Genomic DNA, 18,801 nt, shown 5'->3' with positions numbered 1-18,801 from the left:
CTTTCCGTCTTATTTTATGACTGAAGAAATCAGTATAAATTGCGTGTATTACTTTGCTTGCTCATCATATTTGATATTTATTTAAAGATTGTATTAAACATTTTTTAATTAAACTTTTTTTTCCTTCCAGAGAGAGAACATCTGGGGCCCCTTTTTAATTATTTCACCAGCTTCCACATTAAACAACTGGCATCAGGAGTTCGCCAGATTTGTTCCAAGATTTAAGGTGACTGCTGACATGATCATTCCATAATTTCAATTTTCCTAATTTCTTAAAATAAATTGTAGATTTATATTACTTCCTACTCTCCTAACTCTGTTTCTGCCAAGCCTGATGTAAAAGATCAGAAATCTGAATCTGGTTAACAAGGAATGACAAAAATCTGAAAGAACTTAAGGGCTCCTGTAAATAAGTACTTATATTGTCTGTTTCCTATATGTTGTAGGTGCTACCATATTGGGGAAATCCCAATGACCGAAAAGTGATCAGGAAATTCTGGAGTCAGGTACTATCCCTCTCATTTATCTAAAGAATAAATGTATTCTTGTCTTTCTGTAATAGATTTGGGAATGTTTTTTAATAATCAATAAGCTTATAATATTTCTTATAATAATACTTATCTTTAAGGTCCTAAAATCTTTCTTATTTTCACATGGACATAAACTCTTCCCTTAACATGAGAATTTCATTCTCTCTAGCTAATGATTAGAATTTGCAAAATGTTTGGTGTTTACTATTAAAATATATTTGAGGGCTAATTGAGTGATTATCTGAATGCACATAGATTTTTTTCTTTAGTGATTTAACCTCATCTTGTGTTGTAATAAGTATAGTACAGACCTCCAGTCAAGATAATTCCATGTTTGAAGGAAGTTTCTACTGCTGAAATGCTTGTAAATTAAACAGCCATGAAGATTGTAACCTTCTACTTCACTCATATGCATATAAATCTGCCTAATCGTATGTTAAGATAGCATAAGTGTCCGGTTAGAAACAAGCTGCTCACTCAGCTTGGAAACTGATGTAAAAATTATTGGGTATATTTGATGGGTCAATTTTATTCATGGAACTTCATTTCCCGCCCCCCCCCCCCCTCTGATTACAGAAGACTTTGTATACTCAGGATGCTTCTTTCCACGTGGTGATCACCAGTTACCAACTTGTAGTCCAAGATGTCAAGTATTTTCAGCGGGTGAAATGGCAATATATGGTGTTGGATGAAGCACAGGCACTCAAGAGTAGCTCCAGGTATCTTATGTAGTAGAAAGAGTTTACTGATTTTACCAGTGAAGAAAGGAAGCTTAGATGCAGTAATTAATTGTAGTATTGAAATGCTATCACTTTTTAAAATGTATTTTTGTTTTATTTGTAGCTAGGGAGATCCCATGATTTATTAATTTTTTGTACCGTAAGTGGTTAGGTTGTAAGTCAGTAGAAGCATCGACTATATTTAGGTTCCATGGGCCCTGCCAGAACTATTTCCAGTAACAAAGAATTTACAACAACCCTATTTCCCATCAGATGCTCTTCTCTGGGCAAGCAGTGGTGGCCAAGGAAGTAGAATGTGCAGGAGAGGGTCAATAGAGAAGAAGGAGTGCCATCAGCTGTGCTGTTTAAGACTTCCAAATCTGACTCTCTTAATAAATTGTACTTTCATAGTTATATTTGAGCTGCTTATAAATTGTTCATGTTACATTGTAGAATTGCGCTTTTAGAGACAGATTAAATGGAAGTAAAATCTGCATAGTATTTTATTTTACCTAGAAGTCTTATGAATTAACATTATTAAAAACAAAAGTAGCGCTGTGTTCCTTTATTGCCACTTGCTAAATCAGTTTCTTCAAAATCTGTTGGTATTTAGCGTCCGCTGGAAAATTTTACTTCAGTTCCAATGTCGAAACCGACTATTGCTGACAGGAACACCCATCCAAAACACTATGGCTGAGGTATGCATGTTTTGTTCTCATGTTTGGTTTCTATAAATAGTAGAAATTTAATGTTTCCACACATGATTGAGGTATAATCTGTGCATTCTTATAGTCTTGCCTGCCTCTTTCTGTTTGTGTCCAGAGGTGCTCAGAAAATCACATTCCTCAATCTATTATCAGGTTTTGATGTAGTCTTCACTGTCATTGTTACTGAAAGGATTTCTGAATTTTTAGTCCAGTTGACTCATGTTGACAATTTTGGAAAGAAATTTCCTTGAACCGTTACAATATATGTAAGAAATGAGTTTTAAGATGTATTAGTTAATGGGGTATTTATCACACTTCTTTCTTTGCTTTTGCAGCTCTGGGCTTTGCTTCATTTCATTATGCCAACATTGTTTGACTCCCATGAAGAGTTTAATGAATGGTTTTCTAAAGATATTGAAAGCCATGCGGAAAATAAATCTGCCATTGATGAGAGTGAGTATGCATGATTCAGTATACTTTGCATTCAAATTCTACCACTTGAACAGAATTGCCCATATGTCTTAATAACCAGTTGTTATAAGTTGCTTAGAACATTAGAAGAACTGCACTGAATCAAATTAAAGGCTCGGGTAGCTCATTGTTCTGATCTCTCAATAGCTAATCAGATGCCCATGGAAAGTTTATAACCAGGTCATTTATATAATAGTACTGTTCCATTCACCTTCTGCAGCAATTAGTATTGAAAATATACTGCTGCCAATATTTAAAGTAATATTTAGTAATTATGACTCTGTTGTAATTTGTTAATGGTTGTTCAGTCACTTCTGACCCTTTATTACCCAATGGACATTATTTCATCAAGATAGTTACAGCTGCTTCTTTACATTTTTATAGATTCATGCTTTTGCCATCAGTGTGAATATCTATCCACTAACTTCCAGACTTCCTTTCAACAGTTTTTTTTATTTTTTTTCAAGTATATAATCTTCTCCAGTGTCCTTTTCTTTTGCTTTGTGTGTCCAAAATCCTTAAGTATTACCTTCACTGTTAATGCTTTCTGTGAGCAGTCTTCCAGTTTTACTCAACCATTTTCTCCGATATCTCAATTCAGAGGCATTTGTTTTTCTTTGTTCAGCTGTTTTGATCATCCACCTTTCACAACCATGTCACAGTTGGGAAAACATGATCTTGATAATACATACCTTTACTGTCAGTGTGATATTTCCGCACATTAGTATTTTGACTATACGTTTTGACAAGATCCCATTTTCAGCCCTAGTTATGTCTGTTTCTTTTTTCATGGCTATAATCATTATGAACACTTGATCCTAGGAAGATAAAGTTGTTAGTAGCTCAATGTCTTCCCTGCAAACATGCATTGTGTTGGCATAACCTGTCAACATAATTTTGGGACTTTTAAAAAAAATTGCTGAGCAACAGACAAGCTTTTTGCCTTCAGCATGAGATTTCTTAAGTCTTCCAGATATCAAAGTAGAATGCTTAATATAGCTGACATTGTTGATGTTTCTACCATCAATTTCAATTTCAGTTGCTCTAATCCTAGTTACTATTCTGTTCACAGATTAAATAAAGTGCCAGTATATAATTATTGCAGATTCTTTTCCCAGTTTTGAGCCAATCATTTATAACAGAGCATTTTTAACATTAGATAAATGATTATGGATTGTTTTTCTCATTTTCAGATCAACTGTCACGTTTGCACATGATCCTGAAACCTTTTATGTTGAGAAGAATCAAGAAAGATGTGGAAAATGAACTGTCAGACAAGGTGCCAATCAAAATAATAATAAATTCTTTGGTCCTCTTCTTTTCCCCCTTCCCATTATACATCAGTGTGCGATTTTTCTAAGTGATGTGAAATCAGCATTCTTAAAAATGCTTTTTCAATAACGGGTTTGAGCTTGACGTCCCTTCAGCTAAATGATCTGCTTCAGCTAAAGATATCCCTTTAGCTAGATAATCTGCTGTCTTAAAAGAAGAAGGGAAAGCTAATTTCATTTATTTTATATTTCCCCTATAGTACTCTGTTGCCCCCGAAAACTGGCTCCAGGGGGAAAAGAAAATTGGCAAAAAGTACGTCATTTGACCAAAGTGCATCTCGGGATCCATCCTTTCTAGAGAAATGATAATATTTCTCTACTTCCAGACTTTGTGTATCTGCATAAATAAATATATTTGACCATACAATTAATAAATCAGAATAGTAAACACCTTAAAGTCAAAGGCAGTAATGTCACCAGCTAATCCTTTCAACCCAGAAGCACTTTAGCGCTCCAACAGGACTGTAATACTGGTAGTACTACTTCTGAGTGTTTGTTAGGTGCTTGATTTTTATTTGCAGTGATTATCATCGCAGTGCAATGGTAATATTTTACATAATTAAGTTTTTAAATAACTTAAATTTTCCAATATATGCACAGTTTTGATCATTTTGATCATGCACGATGATTATTACCTAAATGGTATCCTTAGGGAATTCTTGATCCATGAACTGAACACATTTTGATGTATGATTTTTGCACTTGTTCTGCTGAAGTGTAGCAAAGTGAGGCAAGGTCAACAGAATTGACACAAGCTGACTACCTCCCAAATTGGACATAAATCTCATCAAGATCCTTTACAGGATGCCCCAATACTTTGTTATTCTCTTAAAAGAATTCAAGGTTGTAAAGTTTGTAATAAGAATAATAGCAAACCAATCCAGCAAATTAAGAAGCAAGCAAAATAAATCATAAGAGTAATAAAAGAGTTGTGGAAAGAGAAGGAACAAAAATCAATCAAATGAGCAGAATCTCCATCCAGTTCCATATATCAGTAGCTGAGAATATTTCTGGGCTTTATACTTGTATGCTGTTCTGAATAGTACAAATAATAATATTATTTTTCTGAATCAATTTTTTTTAATCATCAGAAAATATATCAGTCATTGGTGAATATTATACCCAAATCTGTATCAAAAGTATGTCACTTGTAGACTAGGCTAAATCATACAAAGCTGTGAAGACGTAACTTTGAAAGTATTAATCCAGCTTTTCCTAAAAGAGAACTCTGACATCATTACTATGTTATATAGTAATATTCCATAGATTTTTTGTCAGGGTTTTTCCTATCTGAATATTTGTAGCTAAGAATATTAATTCTGCATCCTGACATTACAGTGAAGATTTCTGGGAAAAATCTCTTACTCCCCAAAATTACTTATGGATTGTGTTTGTGAACTTGGATTTAATATAATGTTCTGTTGGCAATAGCTTAATCTATTTTCCTCTCTCTTAGATCGAGATTCTTATGTATTGTCAGCAGACCAGTCGACAGAAATTATTATATCAAGCTCTGAAGAATAAGATTTCAATTGATGACCTTTTACAATCCTCCATGGGAACTACTCAGCAAGCCCAGAACACTACTAGTAGCCTTATGAACCTTGTCATGCAGTTTAGGAAGGTGAGTTTAGGAAAACCCATCGTTCTGAAATGCTTGTCTCAAGAAAACGTTTGTAGCTTTTACCCACATTCCGTAATGCATGATTAACAGATTACATTTGCTTAACTTACTTAAGATCTTCCTCCTTTGTTTTATAATTTGCAATGGTAAACTTGCCACTTTGTGACAATATAGTCTGTTGGAAAATTGAGCATTTTGGGAAGATAATATGTAAGTATGGGAAAGGCAACTCTGCCTATTCTAGAAGAATATATGTTGCAAATTGTAGTTTACAAATTGTTTACAACAATCACTGTAGAATAGTGGTTAGATGTTTAACTATGACTGAAAAGACTCAGATTTCAATTTGATTGTGAAGTTCTCTGTGGCCCAATACCTGGACCGAATGCACTGGCTTGTTTAGAACTGGTTCATAATTGGGAATCTCCTGGATTGATAGCGCCTTTTGTAATCCAACCTCTCAAATAGATTATTGCAGTTTGCTCTATGTGAGGCTGCCCCTGAAAATCATTCGGTAGCTATATAGAGTCCAGAAGACACGAGCTGCCCTAAAAATACACGACATGCCCCTACACCAGAAGTGCTACCCTTCCCTGAACACCCCATACACGCCAGAAGGCAGAGATTCAAGAACTTGCAGGTGCTTCTTGCTTCAACCAGCGAATACTATTACTCTGTGAGTTATACAGGTTGACAGTTGGCTTTGAGGTGCATTGGTTGTCACCTCCAAAGCCTACATATCTTACTGCTCTCAGCATTATCTGCCCTTCCAGTAAGATCAGGATAGAGGGCTCTCTTTGGGAATCTTACTTTGAGAGATACTGTCTTCAGGGCTGCAAAAGTGAACCTTCTTTATTACTATCCCCTTCTCTGCAACAACATTTCCTCAGAATTAAAGAATTTTCAAATTTATCAGGAATTTGTAGGAATTATATGAAGCCTTTCATACTGGACATAAATATGGGTTTCCGTACAATAAGTGGTTATTTATATTATTGTTTTATGAAGTGGGAATATATGATGTTATTGTTGTTATGTATGTTATTTTGCATTGTTTTATTCCTTTTTACTGATAAGGTATGTGTGACTGAAGTGTATATAATGAAAAAATAACTTGGCATGATCTGCTTTACAGGGTAAGGGAAATAATCATGTTTTAAATGTCTGTTTTGAGGAATAGCAAGGTAAAAAATTAAATCCTGAAAATTGTACCCATACTTTTCCAAACATGTAGAATAATAATTTTTGTAATATTATTACAAAACATAATTTTATTACAAAATCTTTCATTATTATTGTTGTTGTTGCTATTGTAATAATTAATTATTACATTTCCATACAGGTTTGCAATCATCCAGAGCTCTTTGAGCGACAAGAAACATGGTCTCCATTTCACATTTCACTAAAGCCATATCAGATTTCAAAGTTTCTTTATCGTCATGGGCAGAGCAGGGTGTTTAACCATTCACGAGACAGGTAAGCAGTATTATATAATGTTCAGTTTTTTCCAATGCAACCTATGTAATCAGGGGAAACCTCTTCAACTATTGCTCTTAACGAGAGATCTGTAGCTCCTTCAGCCCCTTCTAATGTTATGCTAAAGCGGCTCATAGCTTAGCTGTATAGGAGCATAGTATATACTTCCAGGCTTCTCAAGAGAATGATTTTGGCTAATAATGTAAAGACAACAATGTCCCACAATTCTTGGAGCAATGATAGGTGATAAAGCAAGTTTGAACTCAATTAATATTTACATCCTAAGATTTTAAATCTTTATTAATTTCCAGGTGGTTGCAGTTTTTACTTTCTCCTTTTGCACCAGACTACATTCAACAGTCTCTATTTCATAGAAGAGGTAAGTTAAAGGACTGGGAGAACATTGGGATGAAATTAATTCATATCACCTTACCTAAAATGATAATAGCATAGCTTTTTTTCTCTAAACTTATATTTAAAATTATATAAACAATGGTGTCGTAAACAACTTAATTAGCTTATTTCACAATTGAACTAATCTCTATTTTAGCATTTCTAATACTCGGGTTACTTAAATCTTGAAAAGTTGCTTTTTATGTTATCACTGTCCTTTTCAAGACTTTCCTCGTGTTAATTTTCCTTTCAATATTTACCACTTTCATTGATTTTTTAAAAAAATATTTCAAGCTATCAAAATTGTTCTTGAGATTATTCTTTGAAGTACTGAATATGATAATGAACAAATACCTAAATCAGTTACGTATCTTTTTACAAATTGTAATTACTCTCAAACTGAATTTATACTATGAACAGCACAGCTTCACATTATTTGACTCTTCATTTGGTTATTAAGGGTAATTATTCTTAGGTGTGCTATGGTTTAACCCTCTGGTCCTCAGATTTTGTATAATGGCAACATATTTTCCCTTCTTACTTTTTCCAAAACTTAATTAGAATTTTTTTTTGTATATATATATATAGAGAGAGAGAGAGAGGAAAGGAAATGATGTGCAGTTATTATCATCCTGTTTTTTCTCTTCATGCGCCTATGACTTTGTTGCCTATGGGATGGAAAAATGTGTCCTTCTTCCATGCATCTCGTTCTTAGTGGCCCTCTTTTTCCTTCTTTAGCCATTTTCTATTATTCCTTACTATTGAACTTTGCATATTTTATTATTGTATTAAATGTTCCTGCTGAGCACAGACCACTAATATCGCTGCTTTTCAGAAAACATTAATTTTCATAAAAATTAGGCTCATGTGATCTTCTGCTCTAGAGAGAAGGTGCAATACAGATATTCTTTGTTTACCATAATTGGGACCAGAAACTTGTTGAGTGGAGCAGTCGCTAAATGAAACCACAACTGGGATTGTGGTTTTCTTCATCGTTCTTTTGCTTTACAGACCTGAGAATGTCCTAAATGCGAGGATTGGTTGCAAAATTACTTTTTCATCATTTCCTAACTGCAAATAGTCCCTTAAACGAGGATTACCTGTAATTGACTGGGACAAAGTTGTGATTAATGATCTCTCTTTAAGATCTTTTTTTTTTACTTTTATGCAGTAGATTGTTTTAATAATCAAAGATAAAAAATGTGAAACAAGGGAGAGATGCAGATGTTCATATACAAGCCCAAATTGTGTTTTCCACTTGTTAGTTTTTATAAAGTCAGTGTGGCACCAGTTCTTTGCAGGAGCTCATTTTAATCTTTGTTACTTATATGTTACAGGTGCTGAGAAAGGGAGTTGTTTCTCTTTCCTACGGTTTATTGATGTTTCTCCAGCAGAATTGGCAAACCTTATGCATAAAGGGCACCTAGCCAGGTGAGAAATCTTGAACTAATAGCACATTTGATTTAAGTAATTGTAGGGATATTTTTTTAAAAATTATGAATACAGTGTATTGCAATTTCTTTTTGGGGGGGGGGGGCAGAAATACCCATTGCTTGAACAATATTTATTACAAATACCTGTATACCACTTAAACTCTCATTTCCTATACTTTAAAAATTGTATTTGAATTATCAATTCTTGAAATTGAATAAATATGTATGAATGTAGACCAATTATAGCAATTGTGCACTAATGTCCCTGTAGATCTTGGCAAAAAAAGGAATAATTTACACATATAAGAATCTTTCTTGTACAGTTTCTTTTTAAATAATTAAGTTTCCAAGCTTTTGCTCGCGTGAGGCTAAACCATTTTGAATCATTATCAAAAATGTACTGTTGTTCTTTATAGAACTGTATATTTGCTAAACAATATTGATCATTCACTATTTGCTAGTTTTAAAATCACCTTTCTGCTTATAATATTTGCCTATAACATTTCATGTGTAAGGCATTGGACTTCAGAATTAAATAAGGGCAGATTGAAAGGCTAAACATTATGCCAAAATAGCTGTTTCCTCATATTCATGTTTAAAAAATAATGGTTCATTAAGCAACCCCCCCCTTTTTTTTTGCATAGTACTTGACTTAACAACTACAATAACTACTGCAAACTATGTAGCTCAAGCCCCAAATATCCGTTGCAAGGCAAAGCAGTTGTTAAGTGAGTTTTGCCCCATTTTATGGCCTTTCTTGCCACGGTTGTTAAGCAAATCACTGCAGTTTTAAAGTGAATAATGCAGTCGTTCACTGAATCTGGCTTCCCCATTGATTTTGCTTGTTGGAAGCCAGTTGAGAAAGTTACAAATGGGGATTACATGACCATGGGACGTTGTGCAACTGTCATAAATACATGCCAGTTGTCAAGCGTCCAACTTTTGATCACTTGATTATGGGGATGCTCCAATGGTTCTAAGTGTGAAAACTCGTCAAAATTTCATTTTTTTCAGTGTTGTTTTAATTTCTAACCAACTATACAAATGATTGTAAGTTGACTATTACATTCCTGTTCAAAAAGTATGAATGTATACTTTCCCCCCCTAGATGGTTAGCTCTTTTCCTGTCTCTGAAAGCCGCCTACAGGCTCCACCACTTTCGATTCTGGAAGGAGCCAGAAAAAGAAGACCAGCATCAATCTCGGTATCTGAAGAATCAAGATTTTGTGCTGGATGTCAGTTTTCCACTCTCCCCACTCAACTTGCACAGCTGCACTTTGCTGCAGGTATGTAACGTCTTCATCTCGGTGCTTTTAATTCAACAAACCGTCAGGAATTCCTGCTAATAAGTGAATGTCCTCTAACAGTCTTAAATTTTCCCTACTCATAAATTTAAGGCATTCCAGAAATCTCAGAATTAAATAATCTGATCTACACGAACATGATAAGGAAAGAAAAGCTGTAGTAGATAGTTTAGTTTGCCATCTTATTCATCGCACAGGCTGTGCATATTTAAGTAGTACTTGTGGTGAAACAACTCTTGTTTCAATATTCAGCATTCACCCTCTAGGTGTCATGCTCCCTAAAAGCATGGAGCACGGGAGCCAAGGCACATAAAATGACGTTAAGAACCACAATTCCCTATGTGCAACAATCAAAACTGCATGTTGTATCAAAGAATCTTAATATCAGGTTCTTTTTTAGGAGGGTTGTATTGTAATATTGCTCCATTTCTTGGAGCTCTTCATCTGCTCCAGCTTCTAACCAACTATACAAATGATTGTAAGTTGACTATTGCATTCCTGTTCAAAAGAAACATAAACAGAGACCAGTGGCTTTAGAATGTCAGAGCAAGATAAAAGTTTCATACTTCAAAAGAACATATTTGGACATTGCTCATTTTTGGCATATCTTAGAACAGAATTGCTGTGGTAAAACATTGTCCAAGTTTTGGAAACCTTTTTGAATTTTATCATTTTTAGGGCCTTGTATTCACAAGCCACTGTAAAGCAGTAATTGGCCACTCGGATCACATCGTTCATCAACAGCCAGCTACCTCATGGAAACAGTATTGTCAAATCACAGAGCTGCCGTCCTTTCTGTTCGTTGTGAGCCCACGGGTAAGTCTTTGTTAATTTTTTTCAAACCCATTTTGAATATTTCTATGCGAGGAATTGTCTACGTTCAGCACTTTTAATCTCAGAATATAAACTTATAAATGTTATTCAAAAGACAGCTGCTTTATTCTTTTGATCATTTTGGTGGCCTTTTTATGTTCCTCTTCCTGCTCTGAATATCCATTCAGACAGCCATACATAGGTCACTGTGTGATTTTTTTAAGGGTACTGCAGTCATTCTGATATAAATATTCTGATGTTGATGCCTTTTTTTGAAGGCATTTTGTAACAGGCTGACCTTTTTCACAACAATCTCACAGACCCTTGATAACTTTTGTTGAGATACTCAGCTCAGTTATAATTTGCTCATTTTTCAGCAGCAAACTGTGAAGTTAGCATTTGTAAAGACTATGGCTAAGGTCATGTTTTTATGCGCAGTTGCAAATAAATATAAGAGTTTATGTTAAGTATCTTAAGTTTTTAACTTCTGCAAAGTAGGAAATTAGTGCACACAAATTTCCATAAGATTCAGCATCCTTTTTAAGCCTTCGGTCTGTCTATCTAATGATTATCAATCAATCATCATTGATGTTTTTAATAATTCTTAAAATCTGAAGAGTATCTACTTAATTCACATGATATCTCTGTTTGCTTGCTACAACAGTTTTAAATCAATTTCTGAAATAGTTTTTATGACTGAAGCACTTAACCTTTTACCTAGTTAGCTCCTTATGTCAATACAATTGAAGTCCTTAACCTGCTCTGGAAGGAAAGTTCCATTTAGAGGGGACACATACAGTAAATGGGATGGAATGGAGAAGGGAGGGAGGGAGGTGGGTGCACAAGTGGCCCCCAGTTATCCCCAGGCTGGGGGTGACTACTCCCAGGCAGGGGTGGGTGCAGGAATGCCCCTTGAGGTATGGCAGGCTGGAGGTAGCTGCTACCAAGCGGATGAGGATTTCAGCAACTTGTGATCTTCCCTGCCAGCTTCCCCATTGACTTAGCTTGTGGGAAGCTGGCTGGGAAAGTTGACATGCCCACAAGATGCTGTAACCATCATAAGTGCAAGTGGGTTGCCAAACACCCAACTCATGAGTGCCGGGACATCTGTAACTTTGAGGACTGGTCATAGGTATCCCTCACTCATCACTGTTGTTATTTTGAATGGTCACTGGATAGTGGTCATTTATTGTTCCTGACATGAGTAAACATTTGAGCATTCCTGTAATCTCTGTTCCTTCACATATATTGAAAATAACTGTGATTTTTAAATATTACTCTGATTCTTTTTTTTTTCATAGTGAAAAATTGGATAGCATTGTTCAGTTGGAAAGTTGTAATGCAGTTTGTGAAAGCCGTTTGAAGTTCTGATTTCTTAGCTGTAGATGGCAGCATTGCATTGTATTGTCAGATGCTACGCACTTTTTCAGTTCTGGGTTTAGAACCAGAAGTAATTTTTCCCCAGCATTCTTTTCATTAAACTTCCCTTTAAGATATTTTTTATTTCCATAATATCTATACATTTTTCAGAAATTGCTTTCAAGCCAGCATAATGAGAAACGTGACTAAAATGTGATCTATAATACCAATCTGTGCTTCTAAATTCAGGAAACTAAAACAAGGGCATCAAATCTATAAATGATAGACTTGGGAATTTGACAGTAATCATTAGCTTTAATATTAATATCATGGACCCATAATTATTTATTCCTTTATTGCGTTGTGTTAGTTTAAGTTATGTTTTTACATTTATTTTTGTTGTACTTAGGTGCTTTAAACATACAATTCTGCTTCCTAACAATTTTTCTGTTAGGAGATAGGGCTTAAGTTCTAGGTCTAAAATGAAGCTCATTCAGACTCAATTTATAATTCAGATGACTAAGGGCTCATGAACTACATTAATTCTGGGTTCACATGCAAATATTATATGCCTTTGAACTGCCTTCGGGTTCCCATCAAAATAGGAGTACTCTCTCCAACTTCCCCCCCCCAAAAAAAAACACAAGTAACTAGTTAAAGTATACTGTAAATTAGATTTGAAGTCTCAAGAATTTAATCTGTGTCCCACTGAGATTATTTTTGAGTCTCATGATACAAATATCACTGATTTACATTGATCATATGTATCATTTCATCAAAGTATTAAGAAAGAGTAGAAGTAGGTGGTGTTTTGTTTCAAGCTCAAAACAAATATAACTTGAAAGCTCTACTGAACTATTCTAGGGAGACCAGTTAAGCAGAACAAAAATTCAGAATATTTGGCTGGTTCCAAGCTTTGGCCAAAGCAAAATACAGAGAGATGGATATGCTATGCTTAAAGAATCAATATGATCTTCCCAGGACCTGCCTTTCTCTATTTTCCCTTAGATCGAAGAGAGCATTTTATGCCCCACCTTCCCTCCGGACCACACCCAGTCCTTTGGCTGTCTCTTTCCGGTCCATGTGAGGTCAATAGGAAATTAGAAACCAAATGTAAATAAGTGTACGCCATGCACACAATACAACTGCATTGCTTTTATTTTGAAGTGGTCTGTTACTTTTTTCAATTTTAAGTATGTGTGCCTATCCATCTTCGGGGTTCTATTGGTTTGGCCCTCCACCACAGTCCCAGTTTCTCATCTGGCCCCTTAGGAAAATTTATTACCCACCCCTGCCTTAGCTGCTGTTGCTGCCATAGTATTGTTAGATGTGTTAGATGCTGTTGGCATGATGTACCCAACCTTCCTACCACCATTTTGATCTTCCCAGCATTATACTTCTCTTCCCCTTAACTCTTATGCTCCCTTTTCACAACTCTGTAGTCCCTATACTGGGTAGAGTCGGGACGACTGGATGGATTTGAGCATTTATTGGCCTGATTCCTTTCTTGATGCCTACACGGAGTTAGTAGCAGATATTTTTCATTGTGCCTTAGGAGAGAAACATCTGCAGCTACTTTGGAGCGAACGCTCAACTTTCCGGTTGAGAGGCGAATGTCTTCTCTACTAAACCACCATGTCATTCATCCCCTTAACTGTTATGACTGCCTTGAATTCCCCCACCCAAGAAAAAAAGAAAATCACTTCTGTCCTGAACATAAAGCACAGCATACATGATTTAGCCTGGACATGTTTCACCAGAAACTAGCTCTTCTGTGACCTTTTTTGAACTTCTCTTCTCTTTGGGAGACTAATTTGGTTGAAATCTCTTTTTGTGTTCTCTCCCCCCTCCCTCCACCCAGCAGCACAGTACAGATTTTAATTAGAAATTGCTTGGTATCCAGAGATGTAGAGTATATCCAAGTATAGTGACGCAACCTTTGTCCTTAGATGCTTGTTATCAATGTTACAATGCAAAAATAAGAGTGCAGCACAATGTCATGACATACCAGTGGTGGGTTCCTCCCGGATTGCACCGGATCGCGCGCGCTCCCGTTCGGCAAGGAACCCGGAAGTAAGTTCCTGCCCCGCCCCTGGCAATGGGACGGCGCTTGCCTGCGCTCCACCAGCTCGGCTGGGACCGGAGACGTTTCCTCAGCGGAGCGGAGCTCCTGAAAGGGACGCAGGCTCAGCCTGCCAGGCTGCCACCGCTCCACTGAAGTCATGTCTGAGCAGAGAAACGTCTCCGGTCGCGCCTGAGCTGGTGGAGCGCAGGCAAGCGCCGTCCCGTCGCCAGGGGCGGGGCAGGAACTTACTTCCGGGTTCCTTGCTGAATGGGAGCGCACGCGATCCGGTGCGATCCGGCAGGAACCCACCACTGTGACATACATATTATTTTGGTTATCATCATGGCTAACTGTGCCTGCAGATGACAGCTATTGATAGAGAATAGCAGTTATTTGGAGCTTACATTCAATTTTAATGAAAATGTATTTATATACTCTGCTTCATTGGTAGATATTGTATTGTATTTTCTCAGGAAAACATGGAGCATTTCTTCTTGTACTATGTTGTCCTGGCAGTGCAGTTAAACATATTGTTGTGTCTATGTAAAGGTAGGGTAGGGCATGCTCCAGATCCCTTCCCTGAAATTCTGCTAGCTAGTGGAAACTTGGAAGTATGCCTTTTCCCTGGTTGCCCCTACCCTGTGGAACAGCTCCCTTCTACATCATTTGGCAGATCCCACCCATTTAGCCTTTCAAGAAAACCTGGCTTTTTACTGAGACATTGGGATAGGACAGGAAAAAATTGAAGGATAATTGGAGATAGCTCCAGAGCTTCCTAAGGGGATAATTAAGCTACAGTTTGTTTGTTTTATCATTTTACCATGTAAATTGCTTTATGTTTTATATTTCCTGATTATATTGCTGTCATGAACCACCCAGAGTTGTTTAAGAAAGGTAGCAATAGAAATCAAATAAATAAATAAATCTCTGTTAGTAGAATGAATTTCAGTAATGGTTGTAAATAGTTTTTTTAATGTTTTGAAGAAGAGATTGGAGAACTATTTCTCTGAATGTTATAGCATTTCCTGCTTGAGCAGAGAGTTGGACTAGAACACCTCAAAGAACTCTGTTATTCTGTTAAGGACAGGATCACTTTTTCAATTATTGATTTCACATGTGAGCCCTTCTCTTGCATTCTGTTTTGATTCCCTCTGCCATATATTTTTTGGAATAGGAGAAAAAAAGTTGCCCACCTAACTTTGGCTCTTTATTTAAATTTTCAATAAATGCTTGCCTCTTCTATCTTCTTCATAATATGTTTCAGTGAGTTTAAGAAGGTATGGAAATTCTGCTTCTTATCCAAATAACTGAATGGTATGTGACAAATTCTTTTAATTCCTTTATTTGGTTGTATGTAAAATTGAATAAGTTAAAGAATAGTATTCTAAAATAGAGTATTTATGTCCGTGTTCTGACATATAAACAAGAGACTCCCTTGTTAGTAAACTTTTGATGAATAACAGAGTTTTATATGAGAAACATATTCTGCTTCTGCTTGGCTAATATATAAATATAGATTCTAAGTCCTGATTGCAACTTCCACTGCTCTCTTTATCATTGTCATTGTATCTTATGTCCATCTTGTTGTTGTTTTGGCCTTCAGCTTTGAAAATATATGTGTTTGGGAACAATAACATGTTGTACAGGATGATATCACAGACTTGCTGTTTGGCCTGTTAAAGAGAGATAAGAGGTGTGTGTGTGTGTGTGTGTTTTAAATAAAAGCAATCTTGTCTGTTGGAACATATTCCTTATCTGGAGACTATTCAGCCACTTGGAGAGTTCGCTGTTTGTTGCTATCTGGATGAAGCAGAATGTTAGCCAAAGATTAAAATGATGGAGATGGTCCAAGATGGTTAGCTTGATATAAAGTTTGATTCCTGTGTTGGCAATACATTTACTTTAGCTAAATAATTTACACCGAAGTTGTCAGCGAAGAAAGTTGTAAGTACAGGAAGATAAACTCCTGTTCCAACTTATTTATTTATTGCAGAGTTTTAAACAACAGCTGATTCTTTATGATTTTGGGTGCTTTACATAATTAGTCAGAACAATAAAATAGAGAAACATGATGATTCCTTGTCTCCCAAATGAAATGGCATAAAAATTGTAACCACCCTACTACTGTGGGACCTGGGAGAATAGCCAGGTTTTCGGTGCCTTTGGAAGATAGGGGCAAGAGTCAAACAGGTCAATTAAAACAGTATTTGCAAAGTTACGGGAGATAAATCAGTACTTCCCAAAGATTCCATAATAGGGGTATGCTCATATGATCACTTGGCAATAAATAAATAATAATAATAACAGCAGTTTTGCTGTTACAAAATATTTATTTACAAAAGTTTTGTATTCATAAGATTGTTGGGCTTTTGAAAGTTCATTGCTGCCAAGACAAAGATTTCTTGTTGTTTATTGACTGTTCCATACTCGGCTCAGATCACAGTTATGAAATTGGGTTTTTATGTAAGCTAAATTAGTATCATATTGAAACTATGACCCTACTGAGAACTGACCAGAACAATTCAGGATCCTAAATCACTGAAGTGATCTTTGTTGAATAACAAAATACTCCTCAGGAAATGATGTATTGACATATGTCATTCTTGAAACCTTTCTTCCTCTCAGGCTTTATGTGATTTTACTTGGTATTTCCATCACTATCATCTTTTATGTTCAAAATAATTTTCTTCTCTTTTTGTTCAATCTCATTTTATGCTATTATTTTGCTATTTTAACATGTTGCTCATCAAACTCCTTTCTTTGTTCTGTAATTTTTAGCATATTTTAAAATATATATAGTCTTGGATTCTGTTCGCTTAATTAGATGCTGAAATCTCAAAAGCATCAAACAAGAAATAATTCCATTTAAAAAGAAAATACCTTTATTAAGCCTTAGTCTAGTATTTTGTAACATTTCTTGTGTGAACTCTCACTTGAATTAATCAGCTTGAAAGGTCTAGAGACCCTTCAATTATCTCATAATTATTTTGCTTCTGCATTCTGTTTCTAAGGACCAGTCTTAGGTATATTTTTTTCATAAAATCTAGAATAACTTTAGCCTTTTGATTCACAGGTAACAGCTGTTCCATTGGATTTCTATTGCAATGATCGCAGTGCAGAGTATGAGCGTAAAGCACTTAAAGAAGGAGGAACTCTTGAAGCAAAGCAATGTGTGTTTTATGGGGCGCCTGAACTAGTAACCAGCTGGCTAAAACGATGCTCTCAGTTGTTTCCCGAAACCCCAGGAGGACTATTGGGGCTCAAACCTCCAAACGGCTGGTCTTTCGTCAGGATACCAGGTGGTTTGCAGTTTTGCAATTCAGTATATACTATTATAGCTAAGAAAATAAACTATTGCCTATACCAGGGGTGTCCAAATTTGGGAACTTTAAGACTTGTGGACTTCAACTCCCAGAATTCCCCAGCCAGCATGGCTGGCTGGGGAATTCTGGGAGTTGAAGTCCACAAGTCTTAAAGTTCCCAAGTTTGGATGCCCCTGGCCTATACCATAACAATAACTGAGTTAGGAAATGAATTATGTATTTTAGGGAGAGGCTTCTTATAAAGTTAGGAAAAATATGAAAATAACTTTACAGATTATTCTCTTCTGACATTACCATTATGAAATTATGAAACTTTTTTTCCCCACTCTTCTGTGCTCCAGTTTACCCTGTTTTCTGGCTTTGCTCTTGATGAATTGCCCCTGCCGTTTTATTTTTATTTTAAATTGCGCTTAATAAGGATTTTGGTATAGAGTATTTTCTTCATCTTTGGCAGATAAATCTGTAGAACAAACAAAGGTGTACTTTGTTTCTAGCATGCACATATATCAGTATGTGCAGATGAATAGTAAAGCAGCATGCAGCTCATTACATTTCATTTTATTTATTTTGTCATTTGTGCTCTGTCCTTCCATGCCAAAGTCTACTCAAAGCTGTGTATAGAATAAACATTGTCTTGAGCAAGTATGCAATGAATTTGAAAAGAGATATTACTTGATACACATCCACATACATACCACTTAGTAAATCAACGTTTGATATGTTAATAAATTTATGTTACATTTTTATAGTATCAAATTATTCCTGCAGCTTTTTAATCAGTTAAGACCAATGAATATATAATAGCTGACTAAGGTGAACTTTTAGCATTGGGAATAAGTGGGTTTGAATAATGATCAAAGGTGTAAAAACAAGAATGGAATAATTGTATCTTAAAATCAAAAAAGAAAAATTTAAAAATGGTGCACAGTATTATCTCCAGTTTATTGCTGGCACATTTTGGATGGTATTTTTTTTTAACTGAGGCAAAATATCAGGCATTTGGTAGCATCTTTTCCATCTAACAAATTCTGTTAAAAGGCATTAGTACACTTACACCACATTAAATAGTGCACATTGGGAGGTCTTGTTTCTGTTTCATTGAGTAAAATACAAACTTGTAATAAAAATTCTCCAGTCATATTTTCTCATGATGTTTCAAAACATAGTTGTAGTACAAAATTAAAATAGTAAAACTGCAGAGTAAAGAAAACAGGAAGAATACTAAGCTAGGACAAGTTGATATTAAGCTAAGT

At 35.7% G+C, this 18,801-nt stretch overlaps 1 protein-coding gene across 1 annotated transcript in view; it reads left to right on the top strand.

Moving 5' to 3' along the window:
• INO80 (INO80 complex ATPase subunit) overlaps positions 1-18,801 on the top strand; it is a 55,970-nt gene that overhangs the window by 22,150 nt on the left and 15,019 nt on the right. The window contains exons 14-26 of the mRNA XM_081934165.1: positions 131-226; positions 447-506; positions 1,107-1,249; positions 1,863-1,947; positions 2,292-2,409; positions 3,621-3,706; positions 5,215-5,382; positions 6,725-6,858; positions 7,170-7,237; positions 8,589-8,682; positions 9,793-9,970; positions 10,667-10,804; positions 17,299-17,524. Of these exons, the coding sequence (XP_081790291.1) occupies positions 131-226; positions 447-506; positions 1,107-1,249; positions 1,863-1,947; positions 2,292-2,409; positions 3,621-3,706; positions 5,215-5,382; positions 6,725-6,858; positions 7,170-7,237; positions 8,589-8,682; positions 9,793-9,970; positions 10,667-10,804; positions 17,299-17,524 (1,594 nt within the window). The remainder of the gene's footprint in view (positions 1-130; positions 227-446; positions 507-1,106; positions 1,250-1,862; positions 1,948-2,291; positions 2,410-3,620; positions 3,707-5,214; positions 5,383-6,724; positions 6,859-7,169; positions 7,238-8,588; positions 8,683-9,792; positions 9,971-10,666; positions 10,805-17,298; positions 17,525-18,801) is intronic.

Source organism: Natrix helvetica (genome assembly GCF_964273705.1).
Source record: "Natrix helvetica genome assembly, chromosome: 1".
Taxonomy (NCBI): Eukaryota; Metazoa; Chordata; class Lepidosauria; order Squamata; family Natricidae; genus Natrix; species Natrix helvetica.
The sequence above is the reverse complement of the archived record's forward strand: the minus strand, read 5'-3'. Positions and strand labels throughout refer to the sequence as shown.